The sequence below is a fragment of the Sorex fumeus genome, unplaced genomic scaffold, assembly GCF_029834395.1.
Source record: "Sorex fumeus unplaced genomic scaffold, SorFum_2.1 ptg000044l, whole genome shotgun sequence".
NCBI classification, from domain to species: domain Eukaryota; kingdom Metazoa; phylum Chordata; class Mammalia; order Eulipotyphla; family Soricidae; genus Sorex; species Sorex fumeus.
In genome coordinates, this window is record NW_026606101.1 from 34,525,187 (window position 1) to 34,545,673 (window position 20,487).

Genomic DNA, 20,487 nt, shown 5'->3' on the forward strand with positions numbered 1-20,487 from the left:
ACTTGACATATTTCTCATTACTTATAATCATCACAAATAATGATTTTATATAATTATTTATACATATGGGCTGGAGCGATAGCACAGTGGGTAGGGTGTTTGCCTTGTACGCAGCTGACTCAGGTTCGATTCGTCCGCCCCTCTCGGAGAGCCCGCAAGCTACCAAGAGTATCTCGTCCACAGGGCAAAGCCTGGTAAGCTCCCCATGATGTATTCGATATGCCAAACACAGTAACAACAAGTCTCACAATGGAGACGTTACTGGGCCCATTCGAGCAAATCAGTGATCAACGGGAGGACAGTGGTACAGGACAGCGCTACATATACATATATACACAACACAGCTTTCATCATATGTATATATACAGTACAGCTTTCATGACCATCTAAACAGAAAATTGCACTGTTTGATATTGCAGTTAAGTGCAATGTACTCAGACCTATGATTTAAAATATTCATAGTCAAAATCAGTGCTATAAAGTTTGTAAAACTAAAAATGCAATGGACTTTTCTTGTACTGCTTTTGTTTGGGGCACTACAGCAGACTGGGGCACTACAGTCAGGACTTGCTCCTGACTCTGCCCTCAGCAGTCACTCTTGGTGGGGCTTAGGGGACTGTATGAATTGCTGAGTATTAAACTCAGATCTGACACGTGCAAGGCCTTCCCCTCTGTACCATCCCTTGGTCTCAAACATTTCGATAGAGAAATGACAGAGGAAATTATTTTCTATCTTTTTACCTTGCCATGAGTGTATGCTATCATGAGCTTTATCCTACCTTATTTCTATATTCAGAGATGGAATCATTTCTGAAAAACAGGCTTACATATCAGACAAAATGAACTTCTAGTTTTAGTTATGGGTTTTTTTTCCTAGAAATCATCATCATCAAAATACATGTATCTGTATAGATATTGAATATAGTCAAACATCATTTTTCTAAGATACACTATATTTCTTTTATTCCTATTATCAGAACAGTGTGAAATGGCAATCAATATGTTTCAATTGGAAGAATTCGAAATTTTTTTTTCTATTTTTTAATCAAACCATAATAGCTTTTTTCCAAATGAAATAAAACTGGGTTTGCTGTCACCATCCAGACTTTATTGACTGAGTACAGTCTTAATAAACTTAAGCAAATTTTCAACTTCTCAAAACTTAAAAAAAGCAAAACACACAAATCAATTTTACAGGTTTAAATATAGCAGCAGTTATATCTATAGGAACACCTATCTGATTGGTATGTTATAGTCCTTTAAAATGATTTAAAATTTTATTTTATTTTAGACATTGCAGTTTACAACACTGTTAATGGTAAGAATGCTTGTATAATCACTCTAGCACAGACTCTCCTCCAGAGTGTCTTCTTCCCTACACTATTATCCCAGTGGCCCCCGACCCCATCCCATTCCTCTTTAGACATCCCGTCCCCCCCATGCTGAAGACCAGTTCTCAGCTTCTATTGCCTTTGGGCATTTGTTATTCCCCTACCATATTTCTTTATAGCCCACATAGGAGATTAATCATGTTGTGTCTGTCCTTCTTCTGATTTACTTCACACAGAAGGATACTCTCCAAATTCAGCTATATAGCAAACAATTGCGTGATTTGATCTTTTCTTATAGATGAGTAGTTTTCCTTTGTATAGATGTACCATGATCTCTTTATCCGTTCATCTTTATCCAGTCATCTGATCTCTGACACTTGACTTGTTTCTAGATTTTAGCTATTATGAATAGTTCTTCAAGTGATTGTTCCCCCTAAACCTATGTAAAAGTACAGTAACAATGAAGGACATTTTCTTGGATTGAAGTAATACATTGTGTATACTAACAAAACTGGAAAATGTATGGGCTATCTTAAAGATATTTTTCAAAGAAAATGAAAGATGAATTGTCAATTAATTTATTTAAGCACACATTTTTGGTGCTAAAACAGATAAAGGCTAGTAATTGATTTTTCAAATACTTTAACCCTGTCAGGTAAATCATTAGAGCATAAACATATACTAGATGTAAATAACTTTTTTCTTGGCTTTTTGGGTCACATCTGGCAATGCTCAGGGGTTATTCCTGGCTTTGCACTCAGGAATTACTCCTGGCGGTGCTCAGGGGACCATATGGTATGCTGGGAATCGAACCTGGGTTGTCTGCGTGCAAGGCAAATGCCCTACACGCTGTGCTATTGCTCCAGCCCCGTAAATCACTTTTAACGTATTTTTATAAATTTATTTTGTGAAACAGTTTACATAAGTTAAAAAAATAAATGAACTATTATTAAGTTTAGATTAATAAATATTCACTGCATGCAAAATCTTATATAACTATAATATAGTACATTATATATGTTATATATGACAATATAACATATATAATGTAATATATTCTATTAGAATATTCAGAAACCACAAACTAAATTTATGCTCTCTTCTTTAGACAAAAAAAATTTAAACTAAAATCTGGTATGATCCATATTGTATCTTTTCAGTCATTATTTTCAATATTAACATGGCTAAACTTATCTGATTGGTTTTTTAAATCAACATATCAGATTCAAAATTAGAAAGACATATTTTAAAGGGAGATGGTTTGAAACAAGTTGACATGGGTGAGATAACAGTTTGGGAATGTGTTTATGTTCAGTTTTGCTTCTAAATTTATACTTTTAAAATTATTGCCAGTCTCAAAACAAAATAAAGGCTGTGCAAGATAATTAAACATTTGCCTAAGGGGAATTATTTGCAGCTAATTAAAACCATACACTTTGGGTCTATGCTTGCTTCACTGGTTATTAAATTTGAATCATATGTTAACCACCCAGGTTTCTTACTTGTCCATCAAATGTTGCTTATGGCAGGTTCCAGAAACAAGCATTCTCATATTGCTACCATATTACTTAAAGCTGTCTTCCACTTAAAAAATTATTAAAACACTGTTATTCAAAATTGTTTATTAATATGGTTGTCTCAGACATTTAGTGTTCCAACACCACTAATATGACCTTCCCTCCACCAATGTCTTGTTTCCCTCCTAACTTGTCTCCTTAGTCTATAGTACTGTAGCACTGTCCTCCCATTGTTCATCAATTTGCTCGAGCAGGCCCAGTAACGTCTCCATTTTGAGACTTGTTGTTACTCTTTTTTGCATATTGAATATGCCACAGGGAGCTTGCCAGGTTCTGCTGTGTGGGGGGGATACTCTCTGTAGCTTGCCAGGCTTTCCGAGAGGGACAGAAGAATCGAACCCGGGTCGGCCACGTGCAAAGCAAATGCCCTACTCACTGTGCTATCACTCCCTCCTAAATCATATAACAAATTTACTTTGTATTACTTGCTCCAACAAAACTTAAAGAAATGCAAATAGAATGACCAGAAAATAAATCAGCTAAAGTCAATTAGTGATTTTTTTATGATTTTAACCTATGTAAATAAGGAAACTAAAACCATTTAAAACAATACAATAAAATGCCTATTCTTCATTGCATAAGTAAGTTTTGAATTCTGGAATCTAAAATAAATTGCATTAAACTTTAATACTTGAATCACATGAGCTGGAGCAATAGCACAGCAGGTAGGATAGCCTTGCATGCTGCTGACCTGGGTTCGATTCCCCCGTCCCTCTCATTGAGCCCAGCAAGCTACCGAGAGTATCCCACCCGTATGGCAGAGCCTGGCAAGCTCCCGTGGCATATTCGATGTGCCAAAAACAGTAACAACAAGTATTCGTATTCCTGGAGCGAGCAGACACCATTGGGCTACATTAGCATGCAACAGGAACCTTACTGGTGCCCACTTGAGTAAATCGATGAACAACAGGACGACAGTGATACAGTGCTACTTGAGTCACATTGTAGTAATAACCATGTCTTACCTGTCCTTAATATAAATTTTTAAAAATTCAGTGCTAATATATTTTGGAGTTTACATAAAATAGGTAAGGCCGACATATGTTAAAGTTATTTTTCTCCTACACGTTATTTAAATGTCATGGTTCACAGAGTTATTCATGATGAATTGTTATAGGCATTCAATATTCCAACACCAATTTCTCCACCACTATCACCTTCCTTATGCCACTGTCTAAAATTTTCACAACTACTCCTCAAGCCTCCCCTCGTAGCAGCCCCACAATAGTTGATTTAATATGTCTTGTTATCAGAATGATCAAAAAGTATTTCCTTAGAAGAAAATTAGTGCAAATTGTTGTATCTCACCATGGACACATTAAGTCATTATAAGAGGGATTACTAGGATATTGTTACAAATTAAGCCTTCTGAGGAATATTTTTGTTAGTTGAGATTGTTGACTTCTACATTCCATTCCATCCCATCTGATATAGTTCTACTGGATTATCGGTGTTGCAGAGTTTGGAGATAAGGGCAGAAAATGTGGCTGGCACTCCAGAAAAAATTCAGAATATTTAATTGAGAGGTACAGCAGGAATTAAATTTTTAACTGGACGTTGACTTTGGGGTGTGGATATTCCTACCAGGGCTTCCCGAAGTACAGGGAGATGGAGGGATCACCCATCCTGTCTACATGAAAGCATGAAGATTTCAGTCACAGGATCCTGTCATATATATCATCTTTGTGAGGGAGAAAAGTTAAAGAAACCAAAGAATGATTTAGTGTAGACTCCATCTTATTCTACTCTGATAGGGAGTTAATAATTAAAAGCTAATAATTCCATATAAAAATCATTGCAGGTAACTAGGGCTTTCAATCTAATGATCCTCAATATGCTACAGTGTCACTCATATACATACAAAATTATATCACGAGTTTTGGGTATCTTTGAATCACTACCTCAAACACAGTAACAACAAAGTCTCCAATGGAGACGTTACTGGGCCCGCTCGAGCAAATTGATGAACAACGGGAGGACAGTGACCTTTTAACTGAATAAAAAAAATATTCACTAGAATTATAACATCTATGAGGGCAAAAATTGGATGGTCTGTTTATTATTGATATCAAGAAACACTGTTACACATAAAATGATCTGTTAATAGTCTTGATGGAAATAATATCTTTTTTTTATCTTCCTACTGACTCATTTACATACTCTTTGCAGTATCTTTTTTAAAGAGATTTCAAAGATACTGCAAAGATTCTAAAATGGGGACCCCTTTATTGTTTTGTGAGTTCAGTCATAGGAAATCATTTATCCATATAATTCCTTATCATATAACAAAAATTATAAACTCACACTGATTCTACATTTAAATGTGTTATTCAGAGAGAAGTTAAAATCATAAACAGGTTTTGCTTTCCCCTTTTGCTAATGTTTTCTAATGGTAAAGTTTCTGAGGAGGATGAACTTAGTTATTACTGGATTTCAAAACTACATGTGGGTTTTTCAAGGACTTGAGGAACTCATATTCGAACAGCTGCGGTAATGGTAGCATTAAGAACATTAAAACTAAACATTCCTTTAATCTTTCGTATTTTTCTTTCCTTTCATATCCCTCTGTGCAGTTCTCTCAAGGTTCTCGGTGATGCACAAAACCTGCTTATATTTTTTTTCTTGTTGTTGCAAAAATACACCCTAACCAAACTTCTATCATTTTCACCTCTGTAAATTTTGTGCCACTATTGTATAAAGGAATGTTTAAAAACCTCATATTGATAAAATATACATATATATATGAGTATGTCAGTGATATTTTGTTAATCATGAGAATTTTCAGACAGTAAATTCTCTCCCACAAACATAGGTGTTGCATGGAGACACAGAAAATTATTCTATTTCTTAGTTAGAAATGCTGATTAGAACTTTTGGTTCTTTGTAATTAGGTTCTCCAAAGGATGTCAATATTACAAAAGACAATGAAGCAACAGATCCAGATCACTCTGCTCCTGACCAAGATCATTCCAATGGTAAGCTGTGACACCTTTTTCTAGATTTTCCTGCAGAGGAATATTACAATTAGTAGCTGCTGTAGAAATGGACTATGATAATCTTTTACTACTGTAAAATGCCTTTAGACTGGTAGCTGCCACATTTAAAGGGCTCTTTATCCCCGGTTCTTGCCACTCATTATTTTTTACCACACTGGTGTGATTTATTGTTGTTAACTCCCTGTGCTCTTTGGGATACTGGGTTTCCAACTACTGAAATGAAGGATGTATTAATGGGAATGAACATGTGACATGTAGAGAACTTAACTGGGAGATTAATTTACGTAAACTTGGAATACCAAGAAGAGAGATTTTATGCGCCACTGAATCTAACTTTTGAAAAATAATAGAAAAAATGTTTTCTGAATGGAAACCAATTCTCTTCTACTAAAACCACCAGAATACACCCTGAATTTGTAGGGTACCAAAAAAAGACACAAATGAGAGGGCTGTCTCATAAAATATCTACAGATCGACAATAAGGAACTTAAAATCATATAGGATAGTGGAATAATATTACCAATAAAATTACCAAAATTAAAATAACTATACTTCTATTATTCCAAATAGTAGGGAAATAATGGAGTAGTATTTACAGAATTCCAAATGACAGTTGCCACATTTCATTAGGTTATTATTCATTAAAGAATTAAAGAGTTTTTCCTCAATAATAATGTGAAAATCTATACATCTATACATGTATATATACATACATTATACATAGTCTTGTCACATATATACATGTACACATATATGTATACATATATATAGAATGAATAACTGTGAAGACACAACTGGAAAGAACAGTGCAATAAGAAGCTCATTAAATGTATGAAGACAAAATAATTATTCCAAAATAAATTATAAATCGACTTAAGTGTTTGCTTTTACCACTGAGGATCATATTACATGTTTTAAAATGACAGAAGAGAAACTCTTTCTAAATAACTAAAGTTTGAGTATTTTAGGCCATTATTCTTACTGATAAATTGACAGTCTAGACAAAAATTACTAGTGTGTTTTGAAGCATCAGAGGAATAATAAGGTTGTGGAGAATTGCTGGGCTAAATTCTCAAGGCAAATGCATGTATTTAGATATATGGTCCCTGAATTTGAAACTGTTTTGATGTTAGCTCTTTTACTGGCTCTACAAAAGATGTCTGAAGGGACTGATACTGCTATGAATAGCAAGGGGTGCTGATCAGCCCTCTGTGTTTCATGTTAAAACTCCGAAGGTATGTACCTTTTCAAGAAGAATAAATCAGCAGTTGTTCAGCCTTTTGGAACTTTGAATAATTTTAATTCCCAAACACAACTTGGGATCCCAATTTCTCGACACCTGAGAAAAAACAAATTTAAAAATTTTACTGAATTGATCCATTTCAACACTAAAATTGTATCAACAGTTGTTGCTTTTGTCTAAATTTAAATAATATTTTTAAACTAAAAAATAAAAATAATGTACTGGATAACAAAAAATGTGTTATAACTTTTAAATAATTTCTATAAATTATTTGCATTCAAAGCCATTAAATTATCTCTCTAGCCCTTAACTTTCTTGAGAAATTTATAAGCAGGAACTCCTTAGCCATTAAAGTTCTATCATGAGATTGCTGCAAGTAAGTCCATCCATCTTTGGCTGTATTCTTGTTTTCTTGTTTTTTCCACCATACCTATAGTGACCTCATCTTTTGTAGTGTTGAATCCTCACACTCATGCATGAGATTTAGAATTAACTTCTTGGGAATTATATTTATGATATTTCTTTAATATTAGTAATTTTACCACTCTCATGAATTTCAGATGTTTTCTTAACTTATTTTTTTAATTTTATATCACTTTGATTTGTAATCAAAGTGATATACACATTTACAAAGATGTTCATGATTGTATTTCACTCATATAATGTTACAATACGCATCCCTTCACTAGTATACTTTTCTCACCACCAATGGTCCCAGTTACCCTCCCACCCATCCCCACCCCAATCCATCACCTGCCTCTATGCCAGGCACTCTCTCTCTCTCTCTCTCTCTCTATATATATATATATATATCTTTCTCTCTCTCTCCTTCCCTCCCTCTCCTTTGTCTGTCTTCCTCTCCCTCCCTCTCCCTCCCTCTATTCTCTCTCCCATCTCCTCTCTCCTCGGCTCTCTCCCTCCCTCCCTTTCTCTTTCTTCCTCTCCCTCTCCTCTCTCTCTCTCTCTCTTTCTCTCTCTCTGTCCTTTTGGGTCTTATGGCTGCCATACAGATAATGAAAGGTTATCAGGGATATCCCCTTAAGTGTGCCCTTCACCATCCTATACTCTTGTGGCAAGCTTTCCACCATTGACCTGTCCTAATAGGACATGAAATGGAGAATACTTTCAGAATATTTTTCAGATTGCTTTTCAGAATACCCCACTTTCAAGGATGTAGTTCAGAAGTAGAACACTTGCTTTGTATACAGGAGGTCCTGGACTTAATCCCCAGTATCACAAAACACCAATATTAAGTATATACAAAGCCTGATAAAGTGGAATACAACGAAATAAGGTATAGCTGAAGTAGTTATATTTGCTTTTGGTAATTTAATGTAACTGCAGATACTAATGAATATAAATATTTGCAGTTCCAGGGATTTAACCCAGACACATTCATGTTACTGGCACACACTTAAAAGCTGAGTTATAACTCTGAACCAGAAGCTACGTATTTGTATTTTGTTTGCTTTTCAATATGTTTCATTTTATAAAATGTTTTAAAGAAGAAGAAAAAGGAAGTATGATATGAACAGAAGAAACATAAAATATTAATTTTAGAGTCTAACAAGCAAAGATTATGATGGAGAACAGGGAAGGTCATGTACTTTAAAAAAAAGTCACCAGAAACAAAAATATCATACTCTTCCATGAAATTTAACAATATTTTGACTTTAAGAGTATCTAAATTTTCTGTAGTAATAACAAAATTCAACCATAATAAGTTTAAAGCAAAATATGTTGCTTTCTCAGCTTCCCCAGAACTATGTAAAATTATGCCAGTAAATCATAATAAAGAAAGAAGTTGCAGTAAAATAAAAAGAAAATAGATAAAAATGATTTAACATAGTCAAACAAGACAGTAAATATAATTTTGTCATATTATTAAGTATGAAAACCCTTGAGGTTAAATTAATTAAAATAAAATAGTAAAGACCTAAAATACAAGGCTAAAAAAGGTATATTAGGCACTTGGGATGTTTCCAGATTTTGGCTATTGTGAATAGTGCTACAATGAACATAGGAATGCAGATGTCTTTTCTGCATTGTGAGTCTGGGTCCTTGGGGTATATTTTCAACCAGCAAAATTGCCAGGTCAGATGAAAGACCAATTTCTAGTTTTTTGAGGAATTCTCATATTGTCTTCCTCAAAGGGGCCATATGACATTCCCTTCAGCAGTGAATGAGGATCCCTTTTTCCTTCCCATCCATGGCAATACTGGTTGCTTTTATGCTTTGTGATGAGTGCCAATCTCTCTGGTATGTGATAATATCTTGTTGTTATTTGGATTTGCAGTTTTTCTTATTATTTGTGATTTAGAGCACTTTTTCATATGCCTTTTGGCCATTTGGTTTTCTTCTTCAAGGAAGTTTCTGTTTATCAGTTCTCTCCAACTGGCCAAGAACAGATGACTGGATAGAGTAGCTATGGTATGTATAGACAGTAGAAGACTATTAGCCATCAGAAAAGATGAAGTCATGTGATTTGCTGATATATGGATGGATCTGTAGAGTCTAATGCCGAGTGAAATGAATCAGACTAATAAGTGGGATATAAAGAAACATAATAGAATATAAAGAATATAAAGAATACAAATATAAATATATTAGTATTCTTTATTTGTATTTGTATAAAGAATACAAATACAAATATAAATATATATTGTATTATAAAGAATACAAATATAAATAAAGAATACAAATATAAATATAAGAATATAAAGAATAATTACTGCCCAATGACAATAGAAACAAAAAGCAGGAAAATTAGTCCTCTGTGGGAAGAAATGATAGGTCGGTGAAGGGATCACTATGACAATGATAGAAGGATGTAGTCTGAAAGAAGACGGGGTACTGAAAGGAGATAAAGGGATATGCATGATACTCTATCAGTAATGGTGTTGTGAATCCAATGCCTAAAAGAAATGTCTAAAAAAGAAAAATTGCCTGCTGTAGAGGCAGACTGGGAGGCAGGAGAGTCACTGCAGAGACTAGTGGAATGAAGTGAACATTGGTGAAGGGACTAGCGTTGTGGAACATTGTAAGCTAAAACTCAATTGTAAACAACAATGCAACTTTGTAATTCATGATTTAGTTACAAAGCTATAGTATAGACTGATAACAGAAAACATAAAAACCAGCATATGTAGTACAAATTTTAGAAAATCAAGAAAAATCAAGTGAGAATGAGTTTGTTATTTAGTGTAAGTAGAAAACGAAATCTAGATGATATATAACAGTGATGGGCTTCTGTGTCAAATGATATTTGCAAGATACAATACAAGTAATTCTCTACTGGAAAGCCAGAGAAAAAGTACAGTGGGTAAGGTGCTTGCCTTAAATTCTAACAGCCCCATTTTAATACCTGGGGTACCACATTATGGTTTCCTGAGTCCCTCTAGGAGCGATCCCTGAGAACAGAGCCAAAAGTAATATCAGAGCACTAGGGATATGGCCATCTCCCCTCTACTCCCCACCCGCCACACATACACACACACACGCACAAACACACACAAATTCTTTTGAAAATGTAATGGGGAATTCACACATAATATAATATTATCAGTCAATGGCAGAACAGACTAAAAAATAACATGGTACTTTTGAAAAATGAGTTTAGCAACAAAACCAAGTAGACCTAGAATTTCAGCAGATATTCAGGTTCTCATTTTCAGACAAAATAAATCAGTAAGTGATAGTAGGATAACTAGTTGTCCATTTGGAAATATAGATTGAATCCCAACTATAAAAAAAAACTAGAGAAAAAAAGGTACATTATTAAATTAAAAAAAAAATTGTTTGAATCGTTACTATACATACAAAGATGCATAATTGAATGCATATATAAAATGTATTAAGAGTGCTGTATGACATTATAGGTCATAAACGGAAGTGTCAAAATTTTCATGTAAACTTCAGTTAATTCATAGTTGAATTCTGAAGAAAACGTATGAAAATTTTAGTATAAATAATTTTCTTATTTAAAAGATTTCATGATATAATAAAAAACAAAAAACTGGCAAATAATTCAATTATAATTCACAAAGATGATAATAGATCTAATTACTTAAATAAATGCATAAAAGATGATTTCATTGTCTTCTCCTTTTGGATATTAAATTGTTTAAGTATGATTGAGAACACACCAAATTAGTATGAAAGGGGGTACCCACATATGCTCTATTGGTGGGAAACTAAATAGCTTAACTTTTCCATAAACAATGTTGAGAAAGCCTAACAAAAAATAAGTCATTAAAGATTAGATCTAAGAGTTGCTTTATAGGAATTTTTCCTAACTGATACTAATAGGAAAATAAAGATTTTTATTTACAGAAATATGGTATTACTAGAACTCAAAAAGGAGAAATATTAAAAAGCTTCTTTATAACATGGAATGTAATAATTTTTTTTAAATCAAGATTTATTTAAGGAAATATAACAGAAACTGCTAATAAAAGTATCAAAAATCAAAGTATAAATTGACATGTGTCTCACAATTTAATGTTTTATATCAAGTATATTTCTTCATAGATATACAAATTCAAATATCTTATATACATACATATACACATCATGTGTATAAACACATGCATAAACAAAATACAGCTTACAACATTAACACTAGCAATCCCTTGCTTTTAAAATTTTATATAGTTCAGTCACCTCTGTCTTTTTCAGTGTTTCTATAGAGAAATTGCTTTCCTTTAAACTACAAATAGCTGAAATAATCACATTAAAAATTAAGTTTTATACACACTCAACAAAACTCAAAATAATAAATCTAAGCTACAACCACTAGAACTTTGCAATGTGCCTGTCGAGTTGACAGGCAGGAATGCAATGGGGGTGGGGTGGGGAGGGAATATGGGAACTCAGGTGGAGGGAAGTTGATGCTGGTGGTGGGATTGGTGTTGAAATAATATATGCCTATAACTTAAATATCAATAACAGTTCTTTAATTCAAAAAAAATGAGACACACACCAAAGAAATTAAGCTTTATTGCCCTTGGAATACACAAAAGACAACTAAAAGGTAACCAGATTTGCAATAAGAAAAGTGTAACTTACTCTTAATCTGGGGTACTTATACATGGTAAAGATAAAATTTTGCATGCCAACCACAATTAAGTTTCAGGTTTAACCAAAAAACACAATTTCTATCAACTTTAAAATCAGCATCAAAAGCATTTTTTTTGAAGAACTGCACATATAATAATCTACAAACAAAAAAAAACTGTATAGGCATCACTGTTGTTCCCAAATAGTCCATTTACAAAATGAGTTTAGGTTAATGCTCTAGAAATATTTAATTCCAGACTCATGTTCTCAGACCACTTTTTTTATGCAGAAATTAAAGCATTTGCTTGAGCCAAACTTAATTACCAGGGCTAGAGGAAACAATCATGTGATCTATTTCTGAAAAAAAAATGGATTTTTTTAATCTCCTATTCTAATGGTCCCCTTCCATTAGTATGGATGATTGAATTCACTGTATAAGATTATACACATATAAGCTGTGGGATTCTTTATGTTTTTTAGCTTCCTCTGCCAAAGAGGGATTAGGGTAAGAGACAGTGGGTAGCGTTGAATGTGCAGAGGCAAACATAAGTTTAGCCCCATGAGGTCAACAAACAAGAAGGGCAGTGCAGTGTATAAGTGCACTAAAGAGTAAAGCAGATGGGCTGGAGAGCCCTGCAGTCAACATTAAGACCCTGCAGGCCTCCATGGAGGGCAAAAAACTCACACTTACCTCCTTTAGCCAATTCCTGGCTTGGCAAATATTGCTCTTGAATTTCAAAGTCATGTACTTTATTTCTTCTCCCATACTTTACTAATTTAGAAAAAGTAGAAAGAAGATATACGTATTTTCATTTCAAGAAAATACTTCCAGGGGCCAGAGAAATAGTACAGGGCTAAGGTTCTTGCCTTGCAAGCAAATGACACTGAAAAGATCCGGGACACCTCCAGCACCACCAGGATTGACTCCCGCAAGGACAGAGACAGGAGGTTGTCTGAGCACTGCCAAATGTGCCCTTCCCCCGCAAAAAATATAACTTTCCGAACTTGAAAATGCTTTAATTGAAACAGACCAAATGTGGGGACAGGTTTTTTGTTGTTGTTTTGTTTTTTGAGGTATGAGAAAAGTGCTCCAGAGGAACTTGGTAGATTCAATCATTCCTCATGATCATCTTGTGTTTATGTGTTTGTTTAATTTTACTTACTACCTTTGCCATATTTTCTTCTTTTTCTTTCCTTATTTTTAAAGGGAAGGGGAGTCTAATTCGTAACCACACCTGGTGGTGCTCAGATCTTGTCCTGATTCTGTACTCAAGAATCATTCCTGGGGCTAGAGCAATAGCATGGCGGGTAGGGCATTTGCCTTGCACGCGGTCGACTGGGTTCGATTCCCAGCATCCCTTATGGTCCCCCAAGCACTACTAGGAGTAATTCCTGAGTACATGAGCCAGAAGTAACCCCTGTGCATCGCCAGGTGTGACCCAAAAAGGAAAAACAAAAAAAATCATTGTGGACAGTGACCGGAGTCCCATATGCACATATGGTACTGGGGATCTGTATCTTGCTAGGCTAGTGTCAGGCCCCTTCCCTTGCTTTCTTAATCAATTTTCAAAACATTAGCTTATCTATAGTACTTTTTCCTCTTTTGTGACATTGATTGCCTTGTGTCCTTGTGTGATGAGCAGAGTGTCCTTTTTGGCCTATATTTGATCTTAAAAAAAATGAAATGTTTTCAGACATCCATTCATCTAGATCTCAATTTTTATCTTACTAAAAAAAAATTTTTTTTTTGGCTTTTGGGTCACACCTAGAAATTCTCAGGGCCTACTCTTGACTCTATGATCAGGGATCACTCCTGGCAGTGAAGTTCAATTTAAATAAGGATCTGATCAAATGATTACAACTAACTACTGTAATGTTTATATATATATATATACATATATATACATATGACCATTAAAGTTAAAAAATTTCAAGTACCCTTCAATAACTTTCACTGCCTCTAAAATTTATTGATAGTCTAAGTCTCCATGATTCTACAAAATGTTTATCATTTCCTAACTCTTGTCCCCATCCAGTTTCTTCATTCAGATGAATATATCTATTGGAGTTGTAATTTTCATTTTCTATAATTGGTCTCTTAGATTGCTAGCATAAATGCTTTTTAAAGAATTTGGATTTGATTAAGTACCTTCCCTTACTAATGAATCCCAATCATTCCCATTTCTCTTCACTGCTACTTCAAAGCCAGGCCAATGCACAAACAATACTGAATTACTTGAAAAATCTAAAAAGATAATGTTTTTAAATAAGGCTTACCATCAATTTATGATAATTACCAAAATGGGTATAGAGATAATATATCTCAACACATAAAAGTTGCATATGACAAACCTACCAATTATCCCAAAATCACTGGTGAAAACTGAACATTTTTTTCTCTAATATCAAGTTCACTCAAGAATGTCAATGCATAGCACCATTATTCAACATAGTATGACAAATCCTAGCCACAGAAATTATATATGAAAAGATTTCATGATAATGTGTATTGAAAAATCTTAAAAACTCCATGAAAAGCTACTAGAAACAAAAATTAAACAATAAAGTGGCAGGTTACAGAATCAATACACAAAAATGTGTTCATATTTCTATGCAAAGAATGAACTAAAAGAAAAAGAAATTGTAAAACTTTCATTTACAATTACATTAAATATTTAAGTACCTAGGAGTAAACTTAATGAAGATTGTTAAAAGCCAGGATATGGAAAACTAAAAGTGACTGTTGAGGACTATATAAGACACAGAAGATGGAAATAAATTTTATGATCACAGACTGAAAGGATTTAACATTGTTAAAATCATCACCTGAAACTTATAGATCAAAAGCAAACTTCATGAAATTCCCAATGACATTCACCAAGGAAGTTCAACAAATATTACTGAAATTTTATTGAATTACAAAAGACCATCATTAGCCAACAAAATTCTGAAACAAAAAAGAATGGGGCCATTATGTGCCCCAAATTCTAACTATACTTTTATTTTATCATCATCAAAACAGTATAGAATAAAAAGAGACACAGGATGCAGAGAGCTAGTACAGAAGGTAAGACAATTGTCCAGCACTTGAATGACTGGGTTTCACTTCCAGTATCCCAAATGTTTCCCCAAGCACTGCCTGGAGTGATCCCTGAGCATGGAGTCAGGAAGAAGTGCTGAGCACTCCTGAGGGGATCGCCTCCACCCCCTGCCCCCAAATAGACACACAGGTCAATGAATAGATTTGGGATCTAGAATTAAATTCTCTCAAGTGTGGACAACTTATAACAAAGTAACTAGAAACATATACTGGACAACGGAAAGTTTCATACGTAAATGGAGTTGGAGAAACTGGCTAGTTAAATGCAAAAGAATTAAACCAAATCTTTATTTCATAACAAGCACAGAAATTAACATGAAATGGATTAAAAGTTTGGATATTAGGCCCATACCTATAACACGCTGAAGAAACAAGCAAATGACACTGACTTTAGGAATACCTTTGGCAATTTGCCTCAAAAGTAAAGAAAATAGAAGCAAAATTAAATAAATGAGATAATCAAACAAAACACTGTCCTCCCATTGTTCATCGATTTGCTCTAGCAGGCCCAGTAACGTCTCCATTTTGAGACTTGTTGTTACTGTGTTTGGTATATTGAATACATTGCTGGGCTGGAGCGATAGCACAGCGGGTAGGGCATTCGCCTTACAAGCGGCCAAACATGGCCGACCCAAGTTCGATTCCTCCGCCCCTCTCGGAGAGCCCGGCAAGCTACCGAGAGTGTTCGATATGCCAGACACAGTAACAACAAAGTCTCCAATGGAGACGTTACTGGGCCCGCTCGAGCAAATCGACGATCAACGGGAGGGCCTTTACTTTACTTTTTACTTTTACAGGTAGATTGCCAGGCTTTGCCATGCAGGTGAGATACTCTCGATAGCTTGCTGGGCTCTCCGAGAGGGGGCGGATGAATCAAACCCGGCTCGCCTGGGCTGGCTGTGAGCAAGCCAAATGCCCTACCCGCTGTGCTATCGCTCTAGCCCAAATGAATAATATCAAACTAAAACACTCTGCACAGCTAAGGGAAATATTATTAAAATTAAAATACTACTATGGATAAGTTGTGGTATGTTAGGACGCAGATTGTGATCTCCCTTTAATGACAAAGAGACTCCAGAGACTGCAAACAGCAAGCAAGGTTTATTGGAAGACTGGCTAGCTAGGGTCGAGCCGCCTACACAGACACGCAGGTCAGATAGGTGAGGCAAGACCCCCGAACTTCTTCAAAGGGGATCTTATATTGGCCTTCACTGGCTGTTATCACAAAGCCCGCGCATTTCATAGCCAATAGATTTGTAACAACATATACTTTCTTAACCAATCCATTTAAAAGTGCATCACTCCTTAGCCTATGGATTCAAAGATCAGCATTTACGTACATAGGCATTGTGGCTAGTGGGCATCTGGTAACTCGGACATTTGGTTATCACCTGGCTCCCTTTGATTTGGTGGAAGCAGATAAGGGAAAAGTTCCTAACAGAGGTAACAGATAAGGAAGGGCCAACACATGGTTTCTGAATTTACATCCCAGCAGGGTAGAGTCAACAAATGGTTTCAGAATTTACATTCCAATAAGGAAGGGCTTCACAGCTAAGGCTCTACTAGGGAGGGGGCAGGAAAGGGAGAGTTACTAATTAGTAGAGTTTTAACTCTGAAATCTCCCTGGGGTCCCAAGGGACCTTACATAGTATAGTTACATAATAGAATACTATACAGTTCTAATGAAGAACCAAAAGTAAGCAATTTTCTGTGACATGGATGAAACTAGAGCTTATTATGCTGAGTGAGGTCATTCAGAACAGAAGGGGAAAATTCATAATGCTCTCATATGTGGGACTTTATGATACACAGCAGAGTAGCAACAAAGGAACAAAGTCATCATAATGTCAGAGTAGATCTACAGATATGAGTTTGATGGGTTCAGGATGGGGGTTTGAAAGGAAGGAGCCTTAGTGAACTTGGGGAAGGAAGGAAGTAGGAGTGGTCTTGGAATAATGTACACATGAAACCATCACTAACTATTATAAAATAGTAGCTCTTCAATCAGTAAAGATAAAAATCTTCTTTAAAAGAATAAGTGTACTAAAAGAGATAAAAGTAGGAACTTTACTGCCTGTAATCTTTTATAAGCCAACAAATAATCCTGAAACTCATTGGTTTCCAATTAGTGTTTGCTATCTTTGCTCTACATGCTTGCATTCAATGATCTAGACTAAAAGACCACAAACACAGTATTTTGATGTTTCTGCTGGAATGCATTTTTGTTTTTTGTCATGTCATTTTCTAAAATTGGTCCAATAATAAGGTAATGTCAGTAGGGTGGGGATTTATACTTATTCCATGAGGCCACGGCTGGTAGCACAGTTATGACAAGAAAATGGAATCCTCAGATTTAAGTGTAAGACAATCAATGATTGCCAGCCCCTCTGCTGGAACTCTGTGCCTTTCACCAACTGTGACTCTGGAATTTTTTTATATATAATCCAACAATAAAAAATACTAAGCTTAAAATATGTTTTAACCATGAAAAATTGACTTATTTCAAATTCCTCTTAATAAACACTTAAAAGTTCTAAACTGAACAGAGGAAAGGAGACCAAGAGGTGTGGATGAAAAACCATTATTAGGTTATCAGTCTTGGAGTAGTACATACTTGGCTGAATTTTCTCCTGCACTTTGCTATAGTAAGAAGCCATCCTAATGGAACAGTGAAGCTTTTAGGTGATCTAGTTATTAAATGCTCTCATTATTAAAGATTTCTTTGTTGTTGTTGATGAAAGAAAAACAATAAGTAGATGTTTAATTTTATAGGAATTTGTTACAAAACTATTTGTATCATAACAAATATTAAATATTAACATCCCAGAAAGTATTATGGAATATTTATACAATAATTTACATAAGTTTGATGATTTGATAAAAAAAAATTTACTCTTCATTTTGATTTAAAAGTATTCCCTATCTTTCCATGAATAATCAAGGCATATAGATTTTGAAAAGTTTTAAACTTTAGATAAAGTTGGCTTTAAGTGACCATGTATATCATGTTTGTTTCTTTTTAAATCATTCTTCTTAACAGGACAAGAGAATAATTCAACAAAGAATGAAGTAAAAACTGAGGCAGAGTCCCAGAGCTCAAATATGGAAACAGAAGGTATTGAAATCATTTGATATTTTTTCAGAGAATGAGCCGAGACTTGACCATCAATTGCTGCATATTCTTGTATAAGTGATATATTTGTGTGTCATTTTTAAGCAATGATTACTAAAAACTAGCAATAGTATTTTTCTTTGTCAAAATTTGCAGGGGAAATGAAAAACAACTTTTTTGCTCTCGCCACTAGATATTTTTCAATGATTTCAAGAAAATATTCCTAAATATTCTTCTGTCTGATTTTTTTAGAGCTTTCATCAGGCCAAGAAAATGAGACAATTGTGGAGCAACCAGAAATGAGTCAACCAACTGATGACCAAGGAGAAAAAGATACTGAAAAAGGTAAAATTCCCTAAAGAAATCCATCAAGAATAGGATTCCATCATGGCACACCATTTTGTCCTCAAAGACCCTCCAGGATCCCAGATAGCAGAGCCAGGAGTGAGCCCCGGGCAAGGCTAGAGCCCATAAACAAACAATATATTTTTTATTTTTTAATTTTTAAAAAATTTTATTGAATTACCATGATATTGTTACAAGCTTTCATATTTGGGTTATAATCACACAATGATAAAACACCCATCCATCAACCAGTGCAAATTCCCCACCACCAATATCCCAGGTATAACCCCCCTTTCCCACCCTCCCCTGCCTCCATAGCAGACAATTTTCTCCATACTCTCTCTCTACTTTTGGGCATTCTTTTGCTATATAGCTACTGAGAGGACATCATGTTTGGTCCTTTATCTACTTTCTGCACACATCCCCCATCTCGACCGATTCTTCTAGCCATTGTTTTCTTAGTGATCCCTTCTCTATTACAGAGGCCTTCTCCCTTTTGCTTATGAGGCAGGCTTCCAGCCATGGAGCAATCTACCTGTCCCGTGTATATACTATCCTTAGGTGTCAGCCTCATGTTATGTTGTTTTATACTCCACAAATGAGTACAGTGCTTCTATGTCTGTCCCCCTCTTTCTGACTCATTTCACTTAGATGATATTCTCCATGTCTATCCATGTATAAGCAAAGTTCATGACTTCATCTCTCCTGACAGCTACATAGTATTCCATTGTATAGATGTACCAAAGTTTCTTTAACCAGTCATCTGTTCTAGAGCACTTGGGTTGTTTCCATATTTTGACTATTGTGAACAGTGCTGCAAGGAACATATAGGTACAGATGTCATTTCTACTGTGCTTTTTTGCCTCCTCAGGATATATTCCGAGAAGTGGTATTGTGGGGTCATATGGAAACTCAATTTCTAGTTTTTGAAGGACTGTCCATACTGTTTTCCAGAAAGACTGGACTAGTGGGCATTCCCACCAACAGTGAAAGAGTGTCCCTTTTTCACCACACCCACGCCAGCACTGTTTGATTTTGTTCTTTTGAATATGTGCCAGTCTCTGTGGTGTAAGATGATATCTCATTGTTGTTTTGATTTGCATCTCCCTGATGGCTAGTGGATCATGTTTTCATGTGTCTTTTGGCCATTTGTATTTCTTTTTTGAGGAAACTTCTATTCATTTCTTCTCCCCATTTTTTGATGGGGTTGGAGGTTTTTTTCTTGTACAATTCTACTAGTGTCTTGTATATCCTGGATATTAATCCCTTATCAGATGGGTAGCACTGTAGCAGTGTTCTGTTGATTTGCTCAAGCGGGCCCAGTAATATCTCCATTCTGAGACTTGTTACTGTGTTTGGCATATCGAATATGTCATAGGTAGCTTGCCAGGCTTTGCTGTGCTGGCGAGATACTCTGGGTAGCTTGCCGGGATCTCAGAGAGGGGTGGAGGAATCAAACCCGGGTCGGCCTGGTTGGCCGTGTGCAAGGCAAATGCCCTACCCACTGTGCTATTGGGTAAATATTCTTTCGCATTCTGTGGGGTCTTTCTGTATTTTGGTCATTGTTTCCTTTGAAGTGCAGAAGCTTCTTAGTTTGATGTAGTCCCATTTGTTTACATTTGCTTCCACTTGCATGGTCAATGCCATTTGACTTAAAGATGCTTTTAGCTTCAATGTCCTGGAGAGTTCTGCCTACATTTTCCTCCTTGTACCTTATGGTTTCAT

At 35.2% G+C, this 20,487-nt stretch overlaps 1 protein-coding gene across 2 annotated transcripts in view; it reads left to right on the forward strand.

The window, feature by feature from the left end:
• MACROD2 (mono-ADP ribosylhydrolase 2) overlaps positions 1 to 20,487 on the forward strand; it is a 2,391,823-nt gene that overhangs the window by 2,279,186 nt on the left and 92,150 nt on the right. For both annotated transcript variants that reach the window (XM_056121300.1, XM_056121301.1), the window contains exons 14-16: positions 5,800 to 5,883; positions 18,346 to 18,420; positions 18,670 to 18,762. In XM_056121300.1, coding sequence (XP_055977275.1) covers positions 5,800 to 5,883; positions 18,346 to 18,420; positions 18,670 to 18,762 — 252 coding nt within the window. The remainder of the gene's footprint in view (positions 1 to 5,799; positions 5,884 to 18,345; positions 18,421 to 18,669; positions 18,763 to 20,487) is intronic.